Source organism: Rattus norvegicus, chromosome 5, assembly GCF_036323735.1.
Source record: "Rattus norvegicus strain BN/NHsdMcwi chromosome 5, GRCr8, whole genome shotgun sequence".
Classification (NCBI taxonomy): domain Eukaryota; kingdom Metazoa; phylum Chordata; class Mammalia; order Rodentia; family Muridae; genus Rattus; species Rattus norvegicus.
In genome coordinates, this window is record NC_086023.1 from 93,330,084 (window position 1) to 93,353,329 (window position 23,246).

The window sequence follows — 23,246 nt, forward strand, 5'->3', positions numbered from 1 at the left end:
TTCCCCCAGCACTTCAGATGGCAACCCCTGGTCCAACCTCACTGTACCTGCTGCTGCTCTGTTTCTATTCTCACAGCCCCTTAAAACATCTTGGCTCTCCTGTATCAGTCGTGTTTTTAGTTATTGGCTTTTCTGCTTTTTTTTTCATGGAACCAAAAAGAAAATTTCCTAAAGAAACTGCCAAACTATTACTTATGCATTCAAAGCTGCCAGATGCTCATTATTCTGATACCATAAAGATTGCCTTCTCTCGTAAATAGACCTCAGGCTATTGCTGAAATACTTTTTAAAATAATAATCTCCATCTCGGTATTTCCTGTTCTTTTCCCAGCCCTATATTAACTCTTGACATATGGCTGACGGAGAAGTGCAAACCAACAAACCACTTAGCCTTGAGGACCTCTCCAAATATGTACTAATGTTGTTACGTAGAAGATGATTTGTGTTTATGTTAGGGCCTCGCAAGGTCTATTGAATGGCCAAGAATTTGGTTTCCAGAAGAAACAAGATGGGCGCGACAGTAACATAACAATGACAACAACAGTATTGTGGGAGTATAGGAAGCGGTGTATTCACACATGCATATGAATGTATTTCCTTTTCAAAGGGAAACAAGTTATTAAAAAAGATAGGAAATCAGACTTCTTGTTTTGTAAGAGTTATCCATTAACTCTGAACCTACAATAACAATGATTCTATATGTAACACAGAACATATATATAAGCAGGTAACTCTGGGTAGGAATATTTCAGATTTTTTAGCCTGTTATAAGCCTCTCGGTGTAAAATAGAATTGACTCTGTTTTTATACATACATGTAGTTTTACATCATCACACACATAATATACTTATTTTACATTATTACAAATATGTTTGCAGCCACTGGGGTGTACAATTAATATGAGGGAATGGGTAAATAATTCATGTTCCCTATAAGTCTTCTGTTTGAAATGAATAACAAAAAATCAGAATAGAATTAAACATTTATGAATTAATGTTTGTAAACCTCCATTTGCTCTAAGCTGTATGAAATGACAACAAAGTACATGACTTACTTTACTACCTTTAAAAAATGTTATTTATGTTTACACACACACACACACACACACACACACACACACACTTGCCCCGCTAATAACAAAAGGGCCCTCCCATGCCCAGATATTATAAAATAGACATAAAGTACTGTACTGAACTGTGATAAGTAGCAAACTTATCTCCATCTGGAGAGAGCTCAACTAGGTTTTTATGTGAAAAACAAGAAAGGTCAGACGTCTAAGAGAAAGATCACCTGTGCATTAGTGTGTGTATGCCTGAATAGAATGCCCAAATTCTTAAAAATAAATGTGTATAAGCACAGAGATAAACAAAGTGGTGACAGCAGTCAATTCTATGTGCTGTTTTTCTATTTAAGAAAAAAACAATTTTGGGACTGGAGAGATGGCTCAGCAGTTAAGAGCACTCTTCCTGAGTTCAATTCCCAGCAATCACATGGTGGCTCACAGTAATCAATAATGTAAACTAATGCCCTCTTCTGGCATTGAAGTATCTGGCATACATTTAGATAGAGCACTCATATATATTAAATAAATAAATATATTTAAAATTTTTTTTTATTAACTTGAGTATTTCTTATTTACATTTCGAGTGTTATTCCCTTTCCCGGTTTCCAGGCCAACATCCACCTAACCCGTCCCCTTCCCCTTCTTTATGGGTGTTCCCCTCCCCATCCTCCCCCCATTGCCGCCCTCCCCTCAACAATCACGTTCACTGGGGGTTCAGTCTTAGCAGGACCCAGGGCTTCCCCTTCCACTGGTGCTCTTACTAGGATATTCATTGCTACCTATGAGGTCAGAGTCCAGGGTCAGTCCATGTATAGTCTTTAGGTAGTGGCTTAGTCCCTGGAAGCTCTGGTTGCTGGGCATTGTTGTTCATATGGGGTCTCGAGCCCCTTCGAGCTCTTCCAGTTCTTTCTCTGATTCCTTCAACGGGGGTCCTGTTCTCAGTTCAGTGCTTTGCTGCTGGCATTCGCCTCTGTATTTGCTGTATTCTGGCTGTGTCTCTCAGGAGAGATCTACATCCGGCTCCTGTCGGCCTGTACTTCTTTGCTTCATCCATCTTGTCTAATTGGGTGGCTGTATATGTATGGGCCACATGTGGGGCAGGCTCTGAATGGGTGTTCCTTCTGTCTCTGTTTTAATCAATAAATATATTTTTAAAAAGAAAAAATACCCAATTCTGCAATTGGCCCTAATATATAAAAATACAAAACAAAAATCGCCTCTTAGAACACAAATTTAAAGTGTATTCTACCTTTTTAAATTTCCATAAGAGGGTGTCCTTACTCTTAAAAAGCAGTACATGTATCCCCATCTGAGCACGTCCCTCAAGAGGTCATTTCTAAAATCCTACCACAACTCCAACGTCTTGATTACTCATCTTCTTTCGTTTGGGATACCTTTGTCGGAATCTTCAGGAAATACATTTCCTTGAATTATTGAGCATGCTTGGGATTTTTTTTTTAATGATTATAAGTCAGCAAAGTCCCAGCTTTGTAAATAAGCTCTGCTGTCTTCTTTGCAGAATTAGGGGCTGAATTATGTGCCCTTTCAAGAATTTGATGGTATAGATTCTTCAGTTGTATATTTTCCCATTAATTGGAAGATTTCATTTATTTATTTTTCTATGAAAAGAAGACTCTCCCATTACCAAAACTAGCAGTTTGTCTTTCCATTAGTGACAAAGATACTTTCTCATTTAGGCCATAAAGAGAGTTAGTGGAATGGTATTGAAAAGGTCACAAAACCTCTTTGAATATGGAAAAACAGGAATCAAAAACTATCAAAATATAAAATGGATACTGCTTATCCGTGACTGTGGGTAACACTAAGTCACAGCCTCAGTCTATGAAAGCTGGGCCTTCACCTCTAGTGTGGTCAAAATTTCCCTAGCTGCCACTGTCATATAAAACTAACTCCCATGCTGCCCTCTGAGGCTAGTCTACCCTCTGCTAATTCTCTGTGGTTCTGATTATAGTTTCCAAATCCTAGCCAGATGCAATCAACTAGCCAAGCACCCATTGTTGTCTGTAAGGCCAGTTAACTGTGGAAGAGTTTCTACAAATTAGTATTTCAGACAGGTTAGCTCTGCTTGTCACTGAGACACTGCTAAAAATGCTATCATATGTTGGACTTGGTGGACACCCACTTCAATTATGGCATTGCTTCCAATCTGGTGCTTACTTTTCAACTGTTAGCATCATTATATTCCAAGTCATTCAAGAGGGATTTTTTTTGGTGGGGGGTCAGATGGGATGTCAGAAGCTCCATACAAGATGCTCCTGAACTATTGGGAGTTTGTTTGCATGTCCTTGATGTAGCTTGACTGATAGGTAAGGTGGCCTGCTCTATGGTTCAAATGAGTTAAAACTGATAGACACAGGCAGTCAGGACAAGGCTAAGATGACATTCAAGGGCAGCAACTTCTAGGGAACACATTCATTCATTCATTCATTCATTCATTCATTTGTAAAATTTATTTTTTATTGGATTTTTAAAAATTTACATTTCAAATGTTATTCCCTTTCCCAGTTTCCCAGACATAAGCCCCTTATCTCATTCCCCTCTACTTCTATAAGGGTGTTCCTCTCCCCATCTAACCTCCTTGCCGTCCCCCCCTCCCCCAGACATCCCCCTACACTGGGAGTCCAACACTGGCAGGACCAAGGGCTTCTCCTTCCATGGGTGCCCAACAAGGCCATCCTCTGGTACATATGCAGCTGGAACCATGGGTCAGTCCATGTATATAGTCTTTGGGTTGTGGTTTAGTCCCTGGGAGCTCTGGCTGGTTGGCATTGTTGTTCTTATAGAGTTGCAAGCCCCTTCAGCTCTTTCAATCCTTTCTCTAATTCCTCCAACAGAGGTCTGTTCTCAGTTCAATGGTTTGCTGCTAGCATTCGCTTAGGCTCCTGTCAGTGTGCACTTCTTAGCTTCATCAGTCTTATCTAGTTTGGTGGCTGTATATATATATATATATATGGGCCATATGTGGGGCAGGCTCTGAATGGCCATTCCTTCAGTCTCTGCTCTAAAATTTGCCTACATATCCCCCCTTTTTTTCCCCCTTTTAAGAAGGAGTGAAGCATCCACACTTTATTCATCCTTCTTCTTGAGCTTCATGTGGTCTGTTGATTGCATCTTGGGTAATTTGAGCTTTTGGTCTAATACCCACTTATCACTGAGTACATCCCATGTTTGTTTTTCTGTGATTGGGTTACTGCACTCAGGTTGATATTTTCTAGTTCAATCCATTTGCCTATGAATTTCATGACGTCATTGTTTTTGATCTATACCATTGTGTAGATGTACCACATTTTCTGTATCCATTCCTCTGTTGAAGGCATCTGGGTTCTTTCCAGCTTCTGGCTATTATAAAATAGGGTGCAATGAACATAGTGGAGCATGTGTCTTTGTTGTATGTTGGAGAAGCTTTTGGGTATATGCCCAGGAGAGGTATAGTTGGATCCTCACATAGTGGAATGTCCAATTTTCTGAGGAACCTCTAGACTTATTTCCAGAATCGTTTTACCAGTTTGCAATCCCACCAACAATGGAGGAGTTAGGGAACATTTTCAAAGCTCTGAATAAGAGTTCTCAGACCCTACAGTTCTACTAAATTCAAGTAAAGACTTGTAGTTGGTCTTTTCTCTTTAATTAATAAAATCTCATTCCCTGACTTTGCTTACTGTGTAGTATGAATTACTCCAGATCAGTGTCTTACCTCAGTCATAACCATAAATTCACTCTTTAGTGGGATTACTGTTTGTCTTAATTGTCACATATGTTTAATATACTCGCTACCAGCTTACTGGCAGGTCCAGACACCCATGTCTTTGGTAGATTTTAGTTGAGTGTACATATCTCTAGAGTATAGCAAGTGACAAAGGTAAATAACCTCAGAGGGTCTAAACAGTACCTGAAAAATACATTAGTTAAGGTTTCAATGCATATAATTTTACAACGAAATAGTTTCTTTGCTCTTAGAACACAATAAGAACTTTAAGTCTACATTGAGAAAGAACTCTTTCACATTATACATACAGTCATATAATTGCTCTTAAATTGTAGAATGTTTAAAGTGAATCACCTGAGTCACATATCTCTGCAGCCCTACAGACTTTGTGTTCTTACGTGGGTCCCATCGTAGGATTCCCACATGTCACACAGGGTGATGTGGTCTGAGTGTTTTGAGAGGAAAAATAAATCTCTGATTTCTACAAAATAAATCCCCCAATTTATAGGCCTCACATGTTTTGAGGACTTTTTATATATTTTCTTATAATCTTTGGAAACATTTTCCTTTGTTTTTGATTTTTTTTATTGACTCTGAGAATTTTGTACAATGTGTTTTGATCATATTCATCCACTCCCTTGATTTCTTTCCGATCAGATTCATTTCTCCTCTACCTGCCCAACATTGTGGCCTCTTTTTTTCCCATTTTTTTCCCTAGATATTTTATTTATCTACATTTCAAATATTATCCCCCTTTCCAGTTTCCCCTCCAGAAGCTCCCTATCAAGCCCCTCACCTCCCTGCCTCAATGAGAGTGCTCCTCCACCCACCCATCTGCCCTGCCCTGTCCCACCTCCCTGCCCTGTCATACCCCTATACTGGGGCAAGCCTTCACAGTTTCAAGGGCCTCTCATTCTATTGATGCCCTGCAAGGTCATTCTCTGCTTCATTTGCAGGTGGAGACATGGGTTGCTCCATGTGTACTCTTTGGTTTGTGGTTTAGTCCCTGGGAGTTCTGGGTTATCTGGTTGCTTGATATTGTGTTCTTCCTCTGCGGTTGCAAAATCCTCAGTTTCCTCACTCCTTTCTCTACCTTCTCCATGTGGGATGGATCCCCATGTGTGGCAGTCTCTGCTCTACACTTTGTCTCCAAAGTGAGTATTCCTCCTGTGAGTATTTTGTTCTCCCTTCTAAGAAGTACTGAAGCATCTACACTTGTGCGTGCTTATCCATTCCTTTAAGGTCTTCCAATTTGATAGAATACAGATTTTTTTTTTTAAAGCATGTCCTTACAATTCCATGAGTTTACTCCTATCTGTAATAATGTCTCCCACTTTATCTGCAGTTTTAATGTGGATTCTCTTCTTTTGGTTAATTTAGATATATATCTGGCTATATAACTTTTCTCTTATTTTATTATTTCTTGGTCTTTTTGTAGATAGCAGATCACTTTATAGTCTTGTCTGCCCTGGAACTCAGTACGTTGACCAGACTGGCCTCAATGTCAGAGAAATATGCCTACCTTTGTTTCTGTGTTAGAATTAAACACACATACCACCAAGCCTGGATTGTTAATATTTTCAATGAACTACCTCTTTGCTTCTTTGTATCATTTTTCTTCATTTCTATGCCATGAATTTTAGCCTTGATTTTGAAAAAAATATATTGTTATTTGTTCTGTTTTCTGCAAGCTTTTGTTGCATCACTAAATTGTTAATTAGTGATCTCTAAATTTTTTCATGTATACTCTGCTATAAACTTTCCTGTTAGGCCTCCATACTCCATTGATTTTGGTATTTTCATTCATGTATAGGAAGATTTTATAATTTTCTCTCTTGATTTTTGTTTTTCTTTGACCTAATTGTCATTCAGTAGTGTATTGTTTAGCTTCCTGGAGTTTGTGTACTTTCTATAATTCCTATTGGTGTTGATACCCAGCATTATCCCATTGTGGTCTACTAGAACACTTGGTGCTATTTCACTCTTTTCATCTTTATTAAGACTTGCTTTGTTTCCTACCATGAAGTTAATTTTGGAGAACATTTTATGAGCTACTTAGTTTTTGGATGGAATGCTCTGTAGCTATTAGTTAGAACCATTCGAATGATATCAGTGAGTGGCAGAGTTTCTTTTATTATGTTTTGATTACCTATCTACTGGTTCAAGTGAGGTATTGACCCCCTTCCACAGTCAATGTGTTGGGGGTCAGTCTATGGTTTTTAGATCTAATGCTTCCTTTATGAAATTTGATGCCCTGTGTTTTGGTGTATGTAGACTTAGAACTGTAATATCCTGTTGGTGAGTTTTTCTTTTACTAAAAATCAACTGTTCCTCCTTATGCCTTCTCACTAGTTTTTATTTAAGTCTATTTTTCTTGGAGATTAGAATAGCTATGCCTGCTTGTTTCTCAGTCCCATTTCTTTGGAATACCTTTCTCCATGCTTTTACCCTAAGGTGCTCTCTGTCATTGATGTGATTTTTGCTTTCTGGAGGAAGCAAAAATATGAATGTTGTTTTCTAATTCAGTCTGTTAGTCTGCGTGGTTTCTTGAAGAATTGAAACAGTATTCAGTTAAGGAGTGTCTGTTCCTGTCATTTTGTTGGTGTCGTGTTTTCTTGGACCTCATTATTATGTGTCCTGCTGTTCATTTTGTCCTATGACTTCTTGCATGTATCTACCCTTTTCAGTTGAAGTAATCCTTTTAGTGTCTGTTGTAGGGCTTGTTTAGTAGTCATTGCTTTAGTTTGTTTTTAACATAAAATGTTTTTATTTTTCCTTCAGTCTCCAATTCCAACAATGAACATCTGTGCCTTTCCTACTTAGTCCTTAATGACAGTAAAATGACCACTTTATTAATAATAAAAAGGAGTATGTGATGTGTCTTTAGTTGTAAACAACCAAATATGTCTGGTGTGTCTTTCATTTAAATCACAATATTTTCAGGCAGCATTTATAGCTTCATTTGTCAAATATACATTTCTTTCACTCCGACTGATAAACTCGCTGAGCATATTTTATTATTTGACACATATATCCTCTTGGTAGAAGTTAGCTTTCAGAATGAATCCAATTGGGGAGTTTGCTCACAATTATCTTAGAGCCAAGAGACATGAAATAAAAAAGCAGAAGACAGAAAACTTTCAGTAATATTTGTGGGACCACTAGTATACCTGTAGATACAGTATCCAGCTCACTTAACGTATACCAATGCAAGAACATTCATGATTGGAAACATAGTTCTTACAAGGTAACTGAAGCATGACACAACCCACCTGCCCCAAGTGTCATGTCCCTTTCATCCCTTGCCTTTTCTGTGCTGCCTGACTGACATTCAGCTTTATTTATGACAGAGGTACTCCTTGGAGGCTCAGTATTGTTGTTAGTAAAATAGATATATAATTTAATATGTATAGATTTATAGTATAAATATAGTATCTCCATATATGCATGTATGTGTGTGTATATATATATAAATATATATATATATATGTGTGTGTGTGTATATATATATATATATATATATATATATATATAAATAAAATTTGCCACTTCATATGATCTCAGTGTGGGTTGGGGTGGTGGACATATAGTTCTACCCCCGGCTCAGTATCTATTGGTACTTAATAGCTGCTGTGATGGAGTAGTTTTCTTTAATGGTGTGACCCCTGGTAGATCAACCATACTTCAGTACAGTCTCCACACCCAACATAAGTTAAGCAACACAATTTTGACTTCATGGTGTTAAAAAGATCTCTAATGTTGAATGAATCAGAAAGCAGAATAGATCCAGAAAGATTTGTGGAGGAGGGTAAATGTGATTAAAAAATACATTTTTTTGAAATTCTCAAAGAATACATGAAAATATTATGTAAAAAGTCTGTCTAATTTAAAAGAGTAGACAGATCAAGTCATATCTATGCTGAAGCACTTTGGTAATTGCAGATTGCTACAAAAATGTTAGGTATAATGAATCCTAGCTGGTCTCTTCCTCTCAGGCAAAGTACTTTGTATTTATTATTTGAACTTTTGCCTTGACAATTCTTTGTCCAATAGCAAGTGTAAAGTACTGACTGCCTTTTTGTTATTGTTTTGGTTGTTTGGTTTTCATGCTTGCCTTATGGGGTTCCTGCAACTTAATAATACAGGCTAAACTGTTAAGTGCTCCTTTACCTCATATTTCGTTCCTGAACACCCAATCAAGATAATAATCCATAAAACACAGGAACAAGAGTTCATCACTTGTTAAGTTTCAAATGTATTTATTTAGGCACTTGCCTTAAAATGCCTTTCCAATAATTCCATAGAGCCGAAACTGTGTGAAGCTGGGCCCTCCTGCAGAAGGAGAAGTCATCCAAGTCAAATGGCCTGATGGTAAACTCTATGGAGCAAAGTATCTTGGATCAAATGTTGCGTACATGTATCAGGTGGGTGCTGCTCTCTCTGTGGTGCTTGATGAGATGAACAGGAGATACCAGAAGTAGATAACATAAGTGTACTATGGGTGAAAAAGACACATGAATTTTGTGCTTTTCCTTTTATTTTGTGAAAGAGGCAAAATGTCAATGTCTAGCAGCCTGGGTTTCAACTTACAATTTAGTTGCCTGAGAATATCTAACAATTGGTAAATGGTAGTTCAGTATATGGTTCAACTGCTAGATAGTAGGCCATTTTCCCTGTGTTTTCTAGATATATTTATTTATTAGATATAAGTATACTGTAGCTGTCTTCAGACAAACCAGAAGTGGGCATCAGATCCCATTATAGATGGTTGTGAGCCACCATGTGGTTACTGGGATTTGAACTCAGGACTTCTAGAAGAACAGTCAACACTCTTAATAACCGAGCCATTGCTCCAGCCCTCCCCTGTGTTTTTATTATGAAAGTTGGTTTATCTCACCTTAAGCCAGAACATGGAGCTTGGATTATTATAGCTCAGCAGTAGATCACTTGCTTTGCATGTGCAAGGCCCAGAACTATAGGAATCCAACAGACAGACAGACTGACAGACAGACAGATGGATGGATGGATGGATATTTGTATGTACGTATGGATGTAACATTCATTTGTCAAGTTGATACAGTGTTATATATTACTTTTGTATTAACTTTGTGATGGATGTTCAACCAGCAGCCCCTTACTTGATTTCCTTGGGTAGGGAAGCATAACCCAGGCATCTCAGATAAAACTAAGTCAGTAGAGGAACATTGTTATATGTTGTAAGGAACTTAAAGTTGTCATCCACTCAAGTTTAAAGAAATAGTTGTTTAGGAAAAGGTAAAATTATCAATTGTATATCCTGTTCTCTAGGGAATTCTACTTGATAACTAAACAGGAATTTTATATTTTTATCTGAAATAAGGATGAGTTCAACTCAGAAAATGGAAACAACATGGTAGCACATGTGCATTCCTATTCCCCACTGAAGCAACAGATTTGTAACAAATCAACATTCTAGTATAAATGGTATAGTAAAACAGGGAAAACAGAAGATTCAGCTGCAAAACAGTTTAAGAATAATAAGACACTGGTTTGCGAAAAGGAACTTAACCAACTGCCAAGGGCTTAAAAGGAAGAATACATTACAAGATAGGGTACCAGAAATTAGAACAAAATGTAATTAAAGATGCTCAAAGAAGTCTAGAAAAAATAAGAACACTTTTTCATGGTCTAGGAAATCCCACAGGAGTTGGTATTCTGTCAGGTTTTTGGTCATGTTGATCAGAACTAGAGTTATCAGGGAAGAAGATCCTCAATTCAGAAAATGTTTCCATGAGACTGGCTTGTAGGCAATCTAGGGCACATCCTTTTAATTAGTGGTTGATGGATGGGAGCCTAGCTTATTGTGTGTGTGTGCCATTCCTCTGCAGATAGACTTGTATAAGAAAACATGCTGAGAAAACCAGTAAGTAGTGATTCTCCAATTCTTCATGGTCCCTGTTTTAGTTCCTGCCTTGAGGTTCTGCCCTGACTTCCTTCACTAATGGACTGTAGTGCGGAAGTGAAATGAAATAAAATCTTGCCTTCCCAAGTTGTTTTGATTTCAGCATATGTATTTTAGGGTTATGTATAATGGGGTAAGTACCACAGCATCTTTGCAGCAGATTGAGCACAATTAAGTAAACCTCTGGATAATACTGAAGATTCCTTGAGAAAGTATTAATATAGCATTCAAAAACAAAGTATCATATTAAAAAGAGCAATAGTGAAGCTATGTAACAAAGCTCATTGCTATATAAAAGTATCACATATGAAAATGCAGGCTAATTAGTACTCACTGTGTTAGCCCAGGAACATAAAATTGCAGCCATAAATATGGAGTTAGTGAAAGTTAAAGCTGGTATTAAAAGTATCTCTTTAATTACAAGTAGTATAAAATTCCTCATTAAACCAAGTGCCCTTTGAGACTGCTTTGTGCTTTCTGTTTTTTAGCTTCACATAGAATAAACCAGATATTCATTAAAGTGCAAAGATATAAATATCAGGCACACAGTAATATGCTAAATCTGTGTATGTTTTTGTGTGTATATGAATGTATGGGTCTGTGTGCATATTGTGTATGTTTGTGGTTATGTGTATCTGTGTTTATGTGGATTGATATGGCTCCTTGTGTTCATATTTGTATCTGTATATGTTTATGTATATATGTGGCTATATATATCTGTGTATATTTGTGTATGTAAGTTTGAGAGCATCTCTGTATATGTGTGTCTGTAGTATGTGTGTGTGCTTATGTCTGTTTATGTGATTGTATGTGTATGTGAGTGTATATGTTTGTATGTTTGTATACATAAATATTTTATTCTCACAATAGTTCTGCAAAATAGGATTTATTAACTCCTGGTGTTCAAATAAGGAAACGAGATACTTCAGTGAACAAATTTTAACTATTTTAAGGGGAAGAACATATTTTGTCATAGTTTATAAGAGCGTACAGCTAATAAAAAGAAGAGTCGATTACTCTTTTCTCTGTCCCAGTGAGAGGAAACAGCTGTCCATGCTTGTAGTAAAGTTTGCCTGTTTTGAGACTTAGAAAAACTAGGACAGCCAGCATTGTTTTAGGAAAGTTGTCTTCTTTTAAAGTTTCCAAATGACATAAAACAAAAGAAAGTAGTCACAGATAGTTAAAGCTATGTTATCAAATGTATAAATGAGAAGACACCTTGCCTACTTTGATACTAAGGGAGCCATCTTGAAGGTAGAAAAGGCCAGGATGAACCTTATTTTTACTCTCAGCCTTCTAGGCAGTAGCAACAAAGTATTTTTGTGACCACAGCCTGATTAGACCTGTTGTAAAGCTTCATCTTACTTTAGTAGTACATGGATGTAAATGAAAACAAGAACATGTATAATGTGTGCTTCCATCTATTTTCTTGATGTCACAGAACCATTGCATGATTTGACTCATCTTTGGACTTTTGAAGTACCACTATATTCTATTAAAAGTGAAAAATACAGAAAGTCAAAATAGCTGGAGGTTCTAAATCCTCAGCGACTTAAGAGTTGCAACATATCAAATGTCTACTTATCCCACCAATTTTGTTTTCTCCTTAAAAAAAAAAAAGTTGGAATAATTCTTGAGTTCCCACTATCCAGGCCTCAGCTAGGCCAGGATCATGGACTTTCTCTAAGTTTCCTAAGGTCTACAAAAAAATTTCAGGATTAGTTGTCGTTATTTTACTAACATAAGAAAGTTGAATATGTTTTTCTTTTAAAAGATACTGTGCTTTCACATACTTGTGACATTTACCTGCTGTGAACTAGAGGTCTATTTGAATTTGGAAAAATAGTAATAATTATGAAAGCTTTTTATGGTATATTAAAGAGATGACTGAGGCTGTGCTAGCTCTGGGTTCTGTGACTGAAGTTCTGCAACAGGATCTGTTACTCTGATTCTTTACCAATACCCTGGAATGACTAGTTTGAAAGATACATAAAATGTATAGGCACTGGCTAGATGAGCAATCACTGGAGAACATAAGAAGCCAGTAAACCTGACTTAGCTCATCTGCAGGTACAAGTATTCTCAAACAATAACTCTACAGATAAAAGTAAAATCAGCTGGGATTTGACAGGAACACACAATAGCAAATTATCCTAGTGCTTCTGTTTTAGAACCCTATAGAATATAAGTAAAGTACATAATTTTCTTTTACTGCAGGGGATTGCTAATAATTTTTTTCCTGTTAACTATAGTCAGGCTCCTCCCAGAGGAATATAAACCCAATCAAATAAAAGCTCACCAAGAAGACTTACATGAAACATACAGAAAGAGGGAAAGAGAGGGGAAGTAAAGAAAGACTAGAGGGCACATTCATCTCAGCAGATGTACAAAATGCAATAATATCAAAATAAGCCACTCTGACATCTCAATAGCATATTAACATTAAAAATCACTTGCAACCCATCAATATAAAAACCCATAGGTAATGGCATAGCTGAAATGCTAGAATAGATTTCAGGGTCTTACTTATGCAAACACTCAGTGGCTGAATAGAGAACTTAAGAAAAGCAGTTCCAGACCTAGAGATGAAACTTAATAAAATGGGAAAAAGTGAGCAGTTGGGGAAAAAAAAAAGCTCACAGAAAAAGTCAAAGAGAAATGCAAGAAATGAGTGAGCAAATCTATGTTACCTGCTCCTCTTTTCTCCCAGGAGGCTATTCACCACCAACCTGAGAGTACAAAGGGAGCAGAGACCAAGAGCAGGGTTCAGATGGCAGTGAATATAGTAAAATGACCTCCAGAGACTATAGTGAAATAGGTTTAGTTTATTATTTCAAGAGTAGGGTATATGAGGGCTTTCTTTATGGATATGAATGGAAAGGGCTAATTGATCGTGGCATAAAGCAAACAGGAAAGACTGATTGGTTATAATACAGCACCTAATTATCATGCAGGCAGGAAGCCAGAGGAGGATGTACATGCTTAGGTATGCAATCTTGCGGAGAGCTCTGTACAAGGTCACTTTCAGATAATACCAGCCACTTGTGTACAGGAACACTTTCCAGTCAGAGGCAGATAGGGAACCCCCTTCCCCCAAGAACATCCCCCATTTTTGTGCCAAGTTCAGAAAGCCATCATCATGGTGGATTGCTACCTTAATACAGGTTCCTCAGCACAAAACACAATATAAAGTACTGTGTACATAATCCACAGACAAAACCAAGTGAAAGAATGAATATCAAGAATAGAGGACAAAATTGGAACAATATGAAATTAAGTCCTGTGTAAAAGAAAAGAAACAAAGAAAAGAAAAGAAGAGAAAAGAAAAGAACATTGTCCTGACATTATAGTCCTGACATATTTGTTACTCAAGAGCCCTGGAATGTGTTCACAGGGTCATACCTAAGACTCCCACAGGGAGAAGAGCAAACTGAAATAAAAATCTAAAGGCCTTTGAATCGTGCCAAGGAATTTCCGAGAGATATATTATAGTCAAGATGTCAAAAATATAAAATAGATTTTAAAAGATTAAAGAGAAGAACATTGCATATTCATCATAGGAAAATTTTACCAAGAGGAGAAAAGTAATTATAAATATCATCCAGCGAGGTCCTATAAGCAGCTGCTCAGCTCACTCTCAAACCTTCAACTTCCCCTCACTGCCTTCACTCCAGGTGTGACCATGTCCATCAGTGGACTCAGAAATCCTACAAGATGTGCACCTCCAGTCCCTGGACCTTTAGCAGCCATTCATACATGAGTGCAACTAACAGTGTCAAAATCATTGGCCAGAGGGCAACTCTGGAGGCTGCATTGCTGATGCTGAGCAATGTGAGGAGGTGGCCATTAAGGATGCCAGTGCCAAGTTGGGTGAGCTAGAGGCTGCCCTACAAAGAGCTCAGCAATGTATAGCCAGGCAGGTTTAAGAGCACCAAGAACTGATGAACGGCAAGCTGGCACTTGACATTAAGATCACCACTTAACTACAAGCTGCTAGAGGGCAGGAGAACAGGCTAGAGTCTGAGATGCAACACTGAGTATCCATATGAAGATCACTCAGGAGTAATGAGCTCAGCTTATGAGGCACTCACTAGCTCTGGTTTTAGCTGTAGAATGAGCTCCCTCCCAGCTGGGCTCCAGCTCTGCCTAGGGGTCTAGTTTGTTTATTCACACCCAAGCTGTGCTCATGAATAAGATTGAGACTGATAATGGAAACTGGTTTTGGTATCTCTCCTAAGTGAATGGCCACTGAAGTTTCTGCCAGCCGGTGTACCAATAGCTACTCAGGGCTCACAGCGGAGACAGCTAATATGGCAGAATACGGGGAATAAGAGACCCACCTGATCGAGGATCAACCCTAACCCTCTGGCCAACCTTGGGAGGAATGTCCTATCTGGGATAGCCTCTGGCCCTTGCCTTCCACTCAAACCCAACTTAATTGTATTTTCCAAAATAAAGCGTCAACCAGCTCTTAAAAAAATAGCATCCAGCTATCACCCTGTAATTTACAGCAACAGCCTCCTGTAAAAATACTCTGATATGATAATGGCACAAATGTTAGGGGAGTAACTGAACACTTTTAAATTGGACTTAAGACCTGCTCTATGAGATAGAACCCATATCAAAAACCTGAGACTAGATATTCCATGAGCCTAGGGAAAAGACTGCTACTCCTAGCCTACCAAAGGAACATAGTAATGAAATGACTTCTGATAACTTATAGCTATACCCATCAAGCAGAGTATGGATCATCCTCATCAGAGCAACAACTTCTTGCACTGTATAACAACTCAGAGATGCACACCTGGACAATGTACAGAGCGTGTGCAACTGTACTGCTCGGGACAAGTGTTTCAACTCTGAGGAAGAAGTGGTGTTTTTTTGTTTATATTAGTAATCTTCCCAGATAAAACCCTTTAAGTTTTCATAGAGCACTAACTCTTAACTTTCCATTTTTAAATTGCCTTTTAAGTTAGCACACAAGTAATGGATTTTATTATGCCATTCATGGAGATATTCCAATTCACTTTGTTCTTCCACTCTGCTCCTCCATCCCTGGCCTCCATTTTTACACCTCAGATAACTCCCTTCTGGTTTTACATTGCTATGGATTCCATTGCCCTTTCTCCCCGATTCCCTTAACATATCATCTTTACCTGTCAAGGTTCCCTTTCAACATATCAACACTCAGACACCAGACATAAATAAAAAATTAAATCTACATATGAAAGACAATATCTAATATGTGTCTTGGGGGGGGGGTCTGAGTTTCTTTGCTTAACACAATAACGTCCAGTTTCATCCATTCTTCTGGAAATGACATAATTCTATTTTGTTCATGATGAATAAATTCCTTTATATGCTTGTCTTATTTTCTTTGTTTACTGGTGGATATATGTAGTGTGGTTCCATTTCCCTGATAATTTGAATAAATATAGAAATAAACATCGATGTGCAAATATCTCGGTGATATGTTGACTTAGTCCTTCAGAGATGCACCACAAAATGGTATACATAGATTATATCATAGTTCTGTTTCTACTTTTGTAAGGAGCCTCTATGCTGATTTCCACAGGGGCTGTACTAGTGTAGAGCTCTACCTGTAGTGTATAAGGTCTATATACCCATCAAGCAGAGCATTCCCCTGCTTTCTCCACATCCTCCTAGCATCTGTTGTTCTTTGTTTATTTGATAATAGCCATTCTAACTGTAGCAAGAATTTCAGACCAGTTTTAATTTGCATTTTCCTGATAGCTCAGAATATTGAACAATTTTTCAAGCATTTATTGTACATTTGTATTTCTTCTGAGGATAATCTATTCATTTTATTAGCCCATTTACTAATGATTTGGGCTTTTTTTTTTTTTTAACTTGGTTTGGTATCTGTTGTTTTTCAATGTTTGTAGTTCTTTAGGTGTTCTGGATATTGCTGTCTCATGTACAGTTCTCAAATACTTTTTCTAATTTCTATAGGATGTTTTTCTTTCTGCAAATAATTTCTGTTTATAAGACATGAGCCCATCTTAATGTAGGATTTGCCACTTTTCAGATAAATTATCTGATCAGCCCTCATTTTTCTTAGTTTGTTTTGAGCTTTTAAAGATTTCATAGCTCATATTTTGTCTGCCCAGTTCAACAATCTTGGCTGTTTCTCAGCTTGCTTTGATCTTAGTTGGGTAAGAAAATGATCTTCTAATAACCCTGACTTTGGCTCATTTTCTCTGTTGACAGTCCTTTATTTCCCTGCTCCCTACTGCGCTCCCCCATAGTTATTTGGAACTCTGTAAAAAATGGTCAGTACTTGTTTGGTTTTACTACATATCACAATGCCTTTTGTTTCTTTAGGTTGAATTTGAAGATGGATCCCAGATAGCAATGAAGAGAGAAGACATATACACCTTAGATGAAGAGTTACCCAAGAGAGTAAAGGCTCGTTTTGTAAGTGCCAATGACAAATGCTACGTACAGACCCATTCCCGTTAACTCCTCATTCTCTATGCTTTCCCAAGCCTAAAACAACCTTGGCTTCTGGTTAATTTCGAAGAAAGCCATACTAACTTTTCCCTTGTTGTAACCTGATGAATGCAAGTCTCCAACATGAATAGAAACAGGAAAATGATTGTGTACATAGTTTATTTCTAATGAGATCAAATGGCAGTACTTTGTATTAAAATTTATTGACACACAGTCATAGTTACTAAATCTGTCCTCTATACAAAACTCTGGGGGTAAAGAAATATAATATTAAGGTGTTTACTCTCTGTTAGTGAAAATTACATTAAAAGAAAAAAATTCAACAATAGATTAAAGAGGTAGCATTAGACAGTGGTCTCTAGTAATCTTATGTATTGATGAGGTTCTGTGTAACACATTCACTGATGTTTGTGTCTAAGCTCTCACTTTCATAAAAACATAACAAAGCCAGATTATTGGTAGTGGGAATAACAAAAGAGTTATAAGTATACATGTGTATGTACATATATTTTTTGCCAAGTCCAGTGCATGCCACTAAATGATAAATAAATATGGGCGGCCTAAACTTAAATTATTTTTAAATGTAATTCATAATAATGTAGGTTTCATACTATTGTATTATAAAGTATTTAGCTGAATTAAAATTAAGTCTGGTTTATTCATTTGGAGTCATAGCATCTCTCTGAAATAACAAATTTCAACAGAGAAATTAATTTTCTGAATAAATTTGAATTTTTTTCATACAGAGACAGAGTTATGATACATTAGTCTTTTTTGAAAACCAAGGGCTTCTTTTAAGTTGTGAATGAAATGTCAGTTTCTCTGTTGTCAGGTGAGATCCTGACGGCAGGGAACCCATTCCCTCTCAGCTTCACTTTCAGAGGAAGGACTTTAAAAGCAAGGAGAGGACAAGATACAGTGTCAGTGCTGCTGTTCACCCACTGAAATGTAGGGTACTTAGGAGACCTGTATGCACTCTTGAGAACATTCTAGTTAAAAAAGAAAATGATAATACCTGTGAGCAAAGAGAAAATTAAATGCACCAATTACAGAAACAAATGTTCCTGAAACCTGGGTAACTTGTCACTAGGTTTTACGATCTTGAAACCTAGAACTAGAGGATGGCACTACTGTTCCATACCAGTCTTACAGAGAACCTGGGTTAGGTTTTCTACACTCACATCCACATGGTAGCTCACAAGTATTGATGACTCCAGAATCCAGTGTATCCAACCTCTAAGGGCAAACACTCATACACGTAAACTAACAATAACTATTTTTTTAAACAGTAAAGTCTCTCAAGAAAACCTGAAATTGTGTAGAGATGGCTGCCCCTCAGTATATATCCTTATCTCCCATTGGCTCACCTCTACTCTCCCTGTTTTGTTTTGATGTTTTTAACTTTTATTAGCCCCTAAACATTTGGATAGGGAATACATTAGTAAGCCTCTTAGTTTTCTGATATGTATAGCTGGTGTGTGCATACTAAATTGATTCTTAGAAATTTCACATTCATGTTTTTTATAAGTTCACTTTCTTCTCTAAACAGATAAAATCTCTTTATTCCATAGTAGAAATGGTCTTGATTCTATGATGCCTTCTTGGGTATTTTTTTTTTTTTGAACAAGTCTTCTGATGTGTATTTTGTGATGTGTATTAATTCTCAATATGTTTTTCCCCTCTGAGTTTTTTTTTTTGTTTTATTTCTGTTTTGAAACAGATCCACATGTGAGCTAGGCTGGACTTTAATTAACTAAGAGGCCGAGGATTTCTTTGAGTTCCTGGTCTTCCTCATGCCCTTCCTACATGCCAGGATGATGAGCATTTGCCACATGCCCAACTTCTCTGAGAGTACTTTAACTTTAATAAAATAGTCAAGTAAAATACACTGAATGCAGTCCAGTATACCCAGCAGCTAAGCCCAGTAAAAAATAGTGTCTTGGAGCTACAGCCCTTGCCACTTTTATTACTAGATCAAGGACTGCTACACTCTTCAGTCAGTAACTTGCCTTCAGGTAGGTTGTCTCGTACTGTTCCAGTTGGAGAGTCAAATCTAATTGAATACTCATTAATAGATAGTTTATACTTAGAAAACTTTTTGGTTTGAGGAAGATTGATAAACAACATTTATCATCGAACTTTCATGTTTTAGTGACTTTGCCTCCCTCAGATTATTCTGGCTTGGGGAGAAATGTTTTAAGAGAGCCATCCAACTGCGTAATAACTGTGCTGGGCTCTTTTGTACTCTTTTCAGAAATAGCCACATTACCTTTTATTGTCTCATAGAGTAACCATGGCAACCATTGCATAATTAACTAGAGCTGCTGGTAAATTGACTTTACTATTGTGTTTAAGAGGCTGACTTCTGCTATTTCCACACAGTAACAACACTTTCGTGGATGTTTTATTCCTTCCTTTGGTAACGTTAGCACTTATAAAAGTGAAATATAAGTCAGAGGACGTGCTTTCTAAGTGTTACTGAAACAAAATGTTTCTTCCTGATGACAGAAAGATCCAACCAACTCACAATTCTAAATTTCCTGCCCAAATGAAATAAGGCACTCTCTTGGGAAACCATAGATTAGCCTCATGAGCTGGTAGGCAGAAAATATATGCATCTGCCAACTTGAAATCTTTCCAAATTTCAAGCTTCCTTCTGTCTGTTCTCTTCCCTCTCTTCCTCACAATGGACCATGCTCCTAAAAGAGTAACAGTTTATCTACTCTGTTATCAACCTCAGGTATTTTAGTCCTTGCTATTGTTAGAATTCATACCTCTTTCCAGTGGAGAACATATTGTAGATTACAAAATAGCCTAGGAAATCAGGAATGAAATTTGGTGTTTTAGTGTAGACTCTAGGTTTATTTTTACCTGAGTATCTCAGCATAGTTTATACTTTTCACTACTCACTTACTGAAGAGTTTCTGAGTTCCACACCTGTTCTTTAGTGTTGGGACATACAACATTTAGTTTATAGTTCCTAATATCTTTTACCTTAAGAAACACCCAATGGGAAGAACATTGATTATCCCTGCATTCATGCTCAGGGCTCAGGAACCTCCAGCTTTACTGTGGTAGAGACTCTTCCATGGAAGAAAAACTATCCCAGACAGAAAACTTAAGGGCCTGATATGTGGCTCATAATATAAAATCTAATCTTCTGAAAGAAGGAAGTAGGATGTGCTAGGTTGTAAAACTCCGGCCTTGGGAATGTTAAGATATTCTTGGAGGCAGGTAGAAGATAATATTAGAGATATTAGAGATCTCTTTAATTATTTAATTAGTAGCCCTCTTTAATTATTTAATTAGTGTGTTTCTAGAGAGCTCTTTTTTTTTCTAGGTGTTAAATGTGAGATAGAGTGGGACTGCTGCATTTGTTGTAGTGGTTCAAATGGAGAAGAGAGAAAACCTACATCAGGATCATGGCTATTTCAAGTCTATGGAGGGCTCCGGGAAGGATGGGAATAATAAGAGGGATCCACAGTACCATTAAAGTTTTGATAAATAATTATACAGATGAGCGTGGTATTCGCATTTAAGAAATTTAAGAAGGGCAGCCATAGAGGAAGTCTTTTAGTTCCATTTTATACAGAATAATTTGGAGTACATCTGAATCAGATTATCTAATGTACTTATTGGGGAGGGGTACATGCAGGTCTTGATGTAAGAGATCTATGCTAGAGTGAGAAATCCAGTCATCATCCCGTATAGGTATTGACGCCAAGAATATGGATCAAAGGCCCCAAAGTTGAACAGATAGTTAAGACAGTGAAGTCTGAACCATCAAAAATGAGCAAGCAGGTAGCCAGTGAAATAGTTAATCAACACAGAACTGCTATAAGACTTAGGAACTAGAGATTTAACCACACTAGCTTCAAGGAAGTGGAGAAAGGCTAAAGGAACAAAGAATTAAGAATAACTGCTGACACTCCCCTCAATCCCCCAAAAGACACGCTCGTTGGGGTAGAAGCCAAGTGGACCTAGTGACTAAGCAAGTGTTAAAGTAAAATTTGCAGCTACCATTCTAAAAGGACGTGACTATGACTCAAGATAGATTTATGGTAACTAAAATTTCATATTCTAATATAGAAGCTATTTCACGAGACTTTATAGTTTTTAGGACAAAGTAAGTACCTCAGTGAGTTTAAAGTACATTAGAGGTCACTATAACACGATGGGGGAAGTTTGCTATAGGCCCAAGATGCTATCTGATGACACCATTGGCTTTGGGGTTGTTGGGAGTCAGTGTTCTGTTAATGGATTCCAAAAAGGTTTTTATCTGTGAGTCACAAGATGTTACTTGCTACACAGAAATGGAAAGGCATAGATGGCTATTCTGAGGGGCTAGAACTATTGATGAGCTATTAGGTCTAGATCATTTTAATCTCACCACAGTACTTCCTCACATTCTAGTCAATTAGTTTCTAATGACAACGCTTCTTTTTTTGGAGTTTTTATTTACAGCAGACTCAATATGAGAAGACTTTAATTTTGTTTTTATTTGGGGAAGCTCCCTCAGTCAGGGTAAAGAAATTGGGACTAAATTGAGCCACAGATCTCTGCCATATGGCATGGGTGAGAACTAGCTAATGAGGAGGAGTAAACTTGGTGGTAGGTTCCTTCTACCATGTGATAGATCCCCAGCGTCTCTTCCCTACCCCTCCATGTCTAGTGTTTCATACTCAATATATTCCTGCATTTAGTCCACAGCCTCCGATATGCGATTTGAAGACACATTTTATGGAGCAGATGTAATCCAAGGGGAGAGGAAGAGGCAAAGAGTGCTGAGCTCCAGGCTCAAGAATGAGTATGTGGATGATCCTGTGTATCGTACTTTCCTGAAGAGTTCTTTCCAGAAGAAATGTCAGAAGAGACAGTAGTTGCTAACATGCAACAGCCACAGTGCAGCTCAGACCAGAAGAGGGAAGACAAAGGGACAGCCTTGGGGTATGCACTGGGACCCGTGGATGGGTGCTTCTGTGGTACTGGTAATAAATCAGGCTTCTAGGATTTGATTACCAAGCAACCAAGAAGAGACCTATTACTTGCTTCTGTCATCTGATCATCCCTCAGTCATTTGTTTGACCCCAAAGAATATTACTACGTGAAGGGAAATAGCAGTGAATGGCCCACTAGATAAAACTCCTGCCAGAAAAGAGGTTGTTCCCTCTCTTTGGCTCAGGTCCCTCCTCAGGGAACATATATGGAGGCTCCTTTGCCCCAGCTCATTTAGTGGAAGCCTCATCACCCTAGAGGTAGGGTGATAATTTATATATTTTCCACAGCCAGGGAAAGATTCTCACTCATATTTGTTTTAAGTGGCAGTTTTTATAAAACATTTTTAAAACACAAATGGCATGTATGGTAATGGGATTTACCTGTGTGCTATCTCTATCCCCTTGTACAGAACTTTTCCATTTTTTTATATTATTGCTTTTGATTGTGTCTGAAAACTGAGTTGACCTTTATAAGAGGAAATTTTTTGCTCTTGAAGAGGAATTCATATGAAGTATATGGGAATTTTATATATTTACAGAGGAAAAATCTTGGCCTGATATTTTGAACACTTCATAATTCCTGTTCAGAATAGATATTTATAAAATATATATTTCTTTCATTATGTGTTTGTAAAAATTAGAGTTTAAAGAAATATACTTAATGCATACTTTTAAACTAATGTAACATGATTTTTCTTTCCAAAAGCCTGGAAATGTATTAGTATTTAAAAATTAAAATCTGTTTTCTCCTGTGCTGTCTTCTGTCTTTGCTCATTTGTTCAGGTTTAAGCCAGTAGATAATGAGCTCTCGGGAAGGTGTGGTAGTGCATACCCTAGTCTCATTATTTGGGAGACCGTTGCCTGTCAATTTTCTCTAAATTAAAATACCTCCGCCCCCAAAGGAGGGGCTGCTCATGAAACTTCAGAGGTAAACAGAAGTCTGCTTTTACATGTCTGTAAAAGCAGAAACTGGGAAGGTTTTCAAAGGCCCCTTACTAGCTTGGCAAGTAGACTTTGACCAACCAAGATACAAAGGAGAGCACC

General features: G+C 37.5%; 1 protein-coding gene across 9 annotated transcripts in view; it reads left to right on the forward strand.

Annotated features, from left to right (window-relative positions):
- Kdm4c (lysine demethylase 4C) overlaps window positions 1–22,957 on the forward strand; it is a 206,637-nt gene extending 183,680 nt beyond the window's left edge. For 8 of the 9 annotated variants that reach the window (XM_063287361.1, XM_039109496.2, XM_039109498.2 and 5 more), the window contains 3 exons: window positions 9,095–9,214; window positions 17,077–17,169; window positions 21,909–22,954. In XM_063287361.1, the coding sequence (XP_063143431.1) occupies window positions 9,095–9,214; window positions 17,077–17,169; window positions 21,909–22,085 (390 nt within the window). In that variant the 3' untranslated portion in view covers window positions 22,086–22,954. Of the gene's footprint in view, window positions 1–9,094; window positions 9,215–17,076; window positions 17,170–21,908 lie in introns of all 9 variants that reach the window. The other variant, NM_001106663.4, reaches the window with a different exon arrangement.
- The last annotated feature ends 289 nt before the right edge of the window (window positions 22,958–23,246 follow it).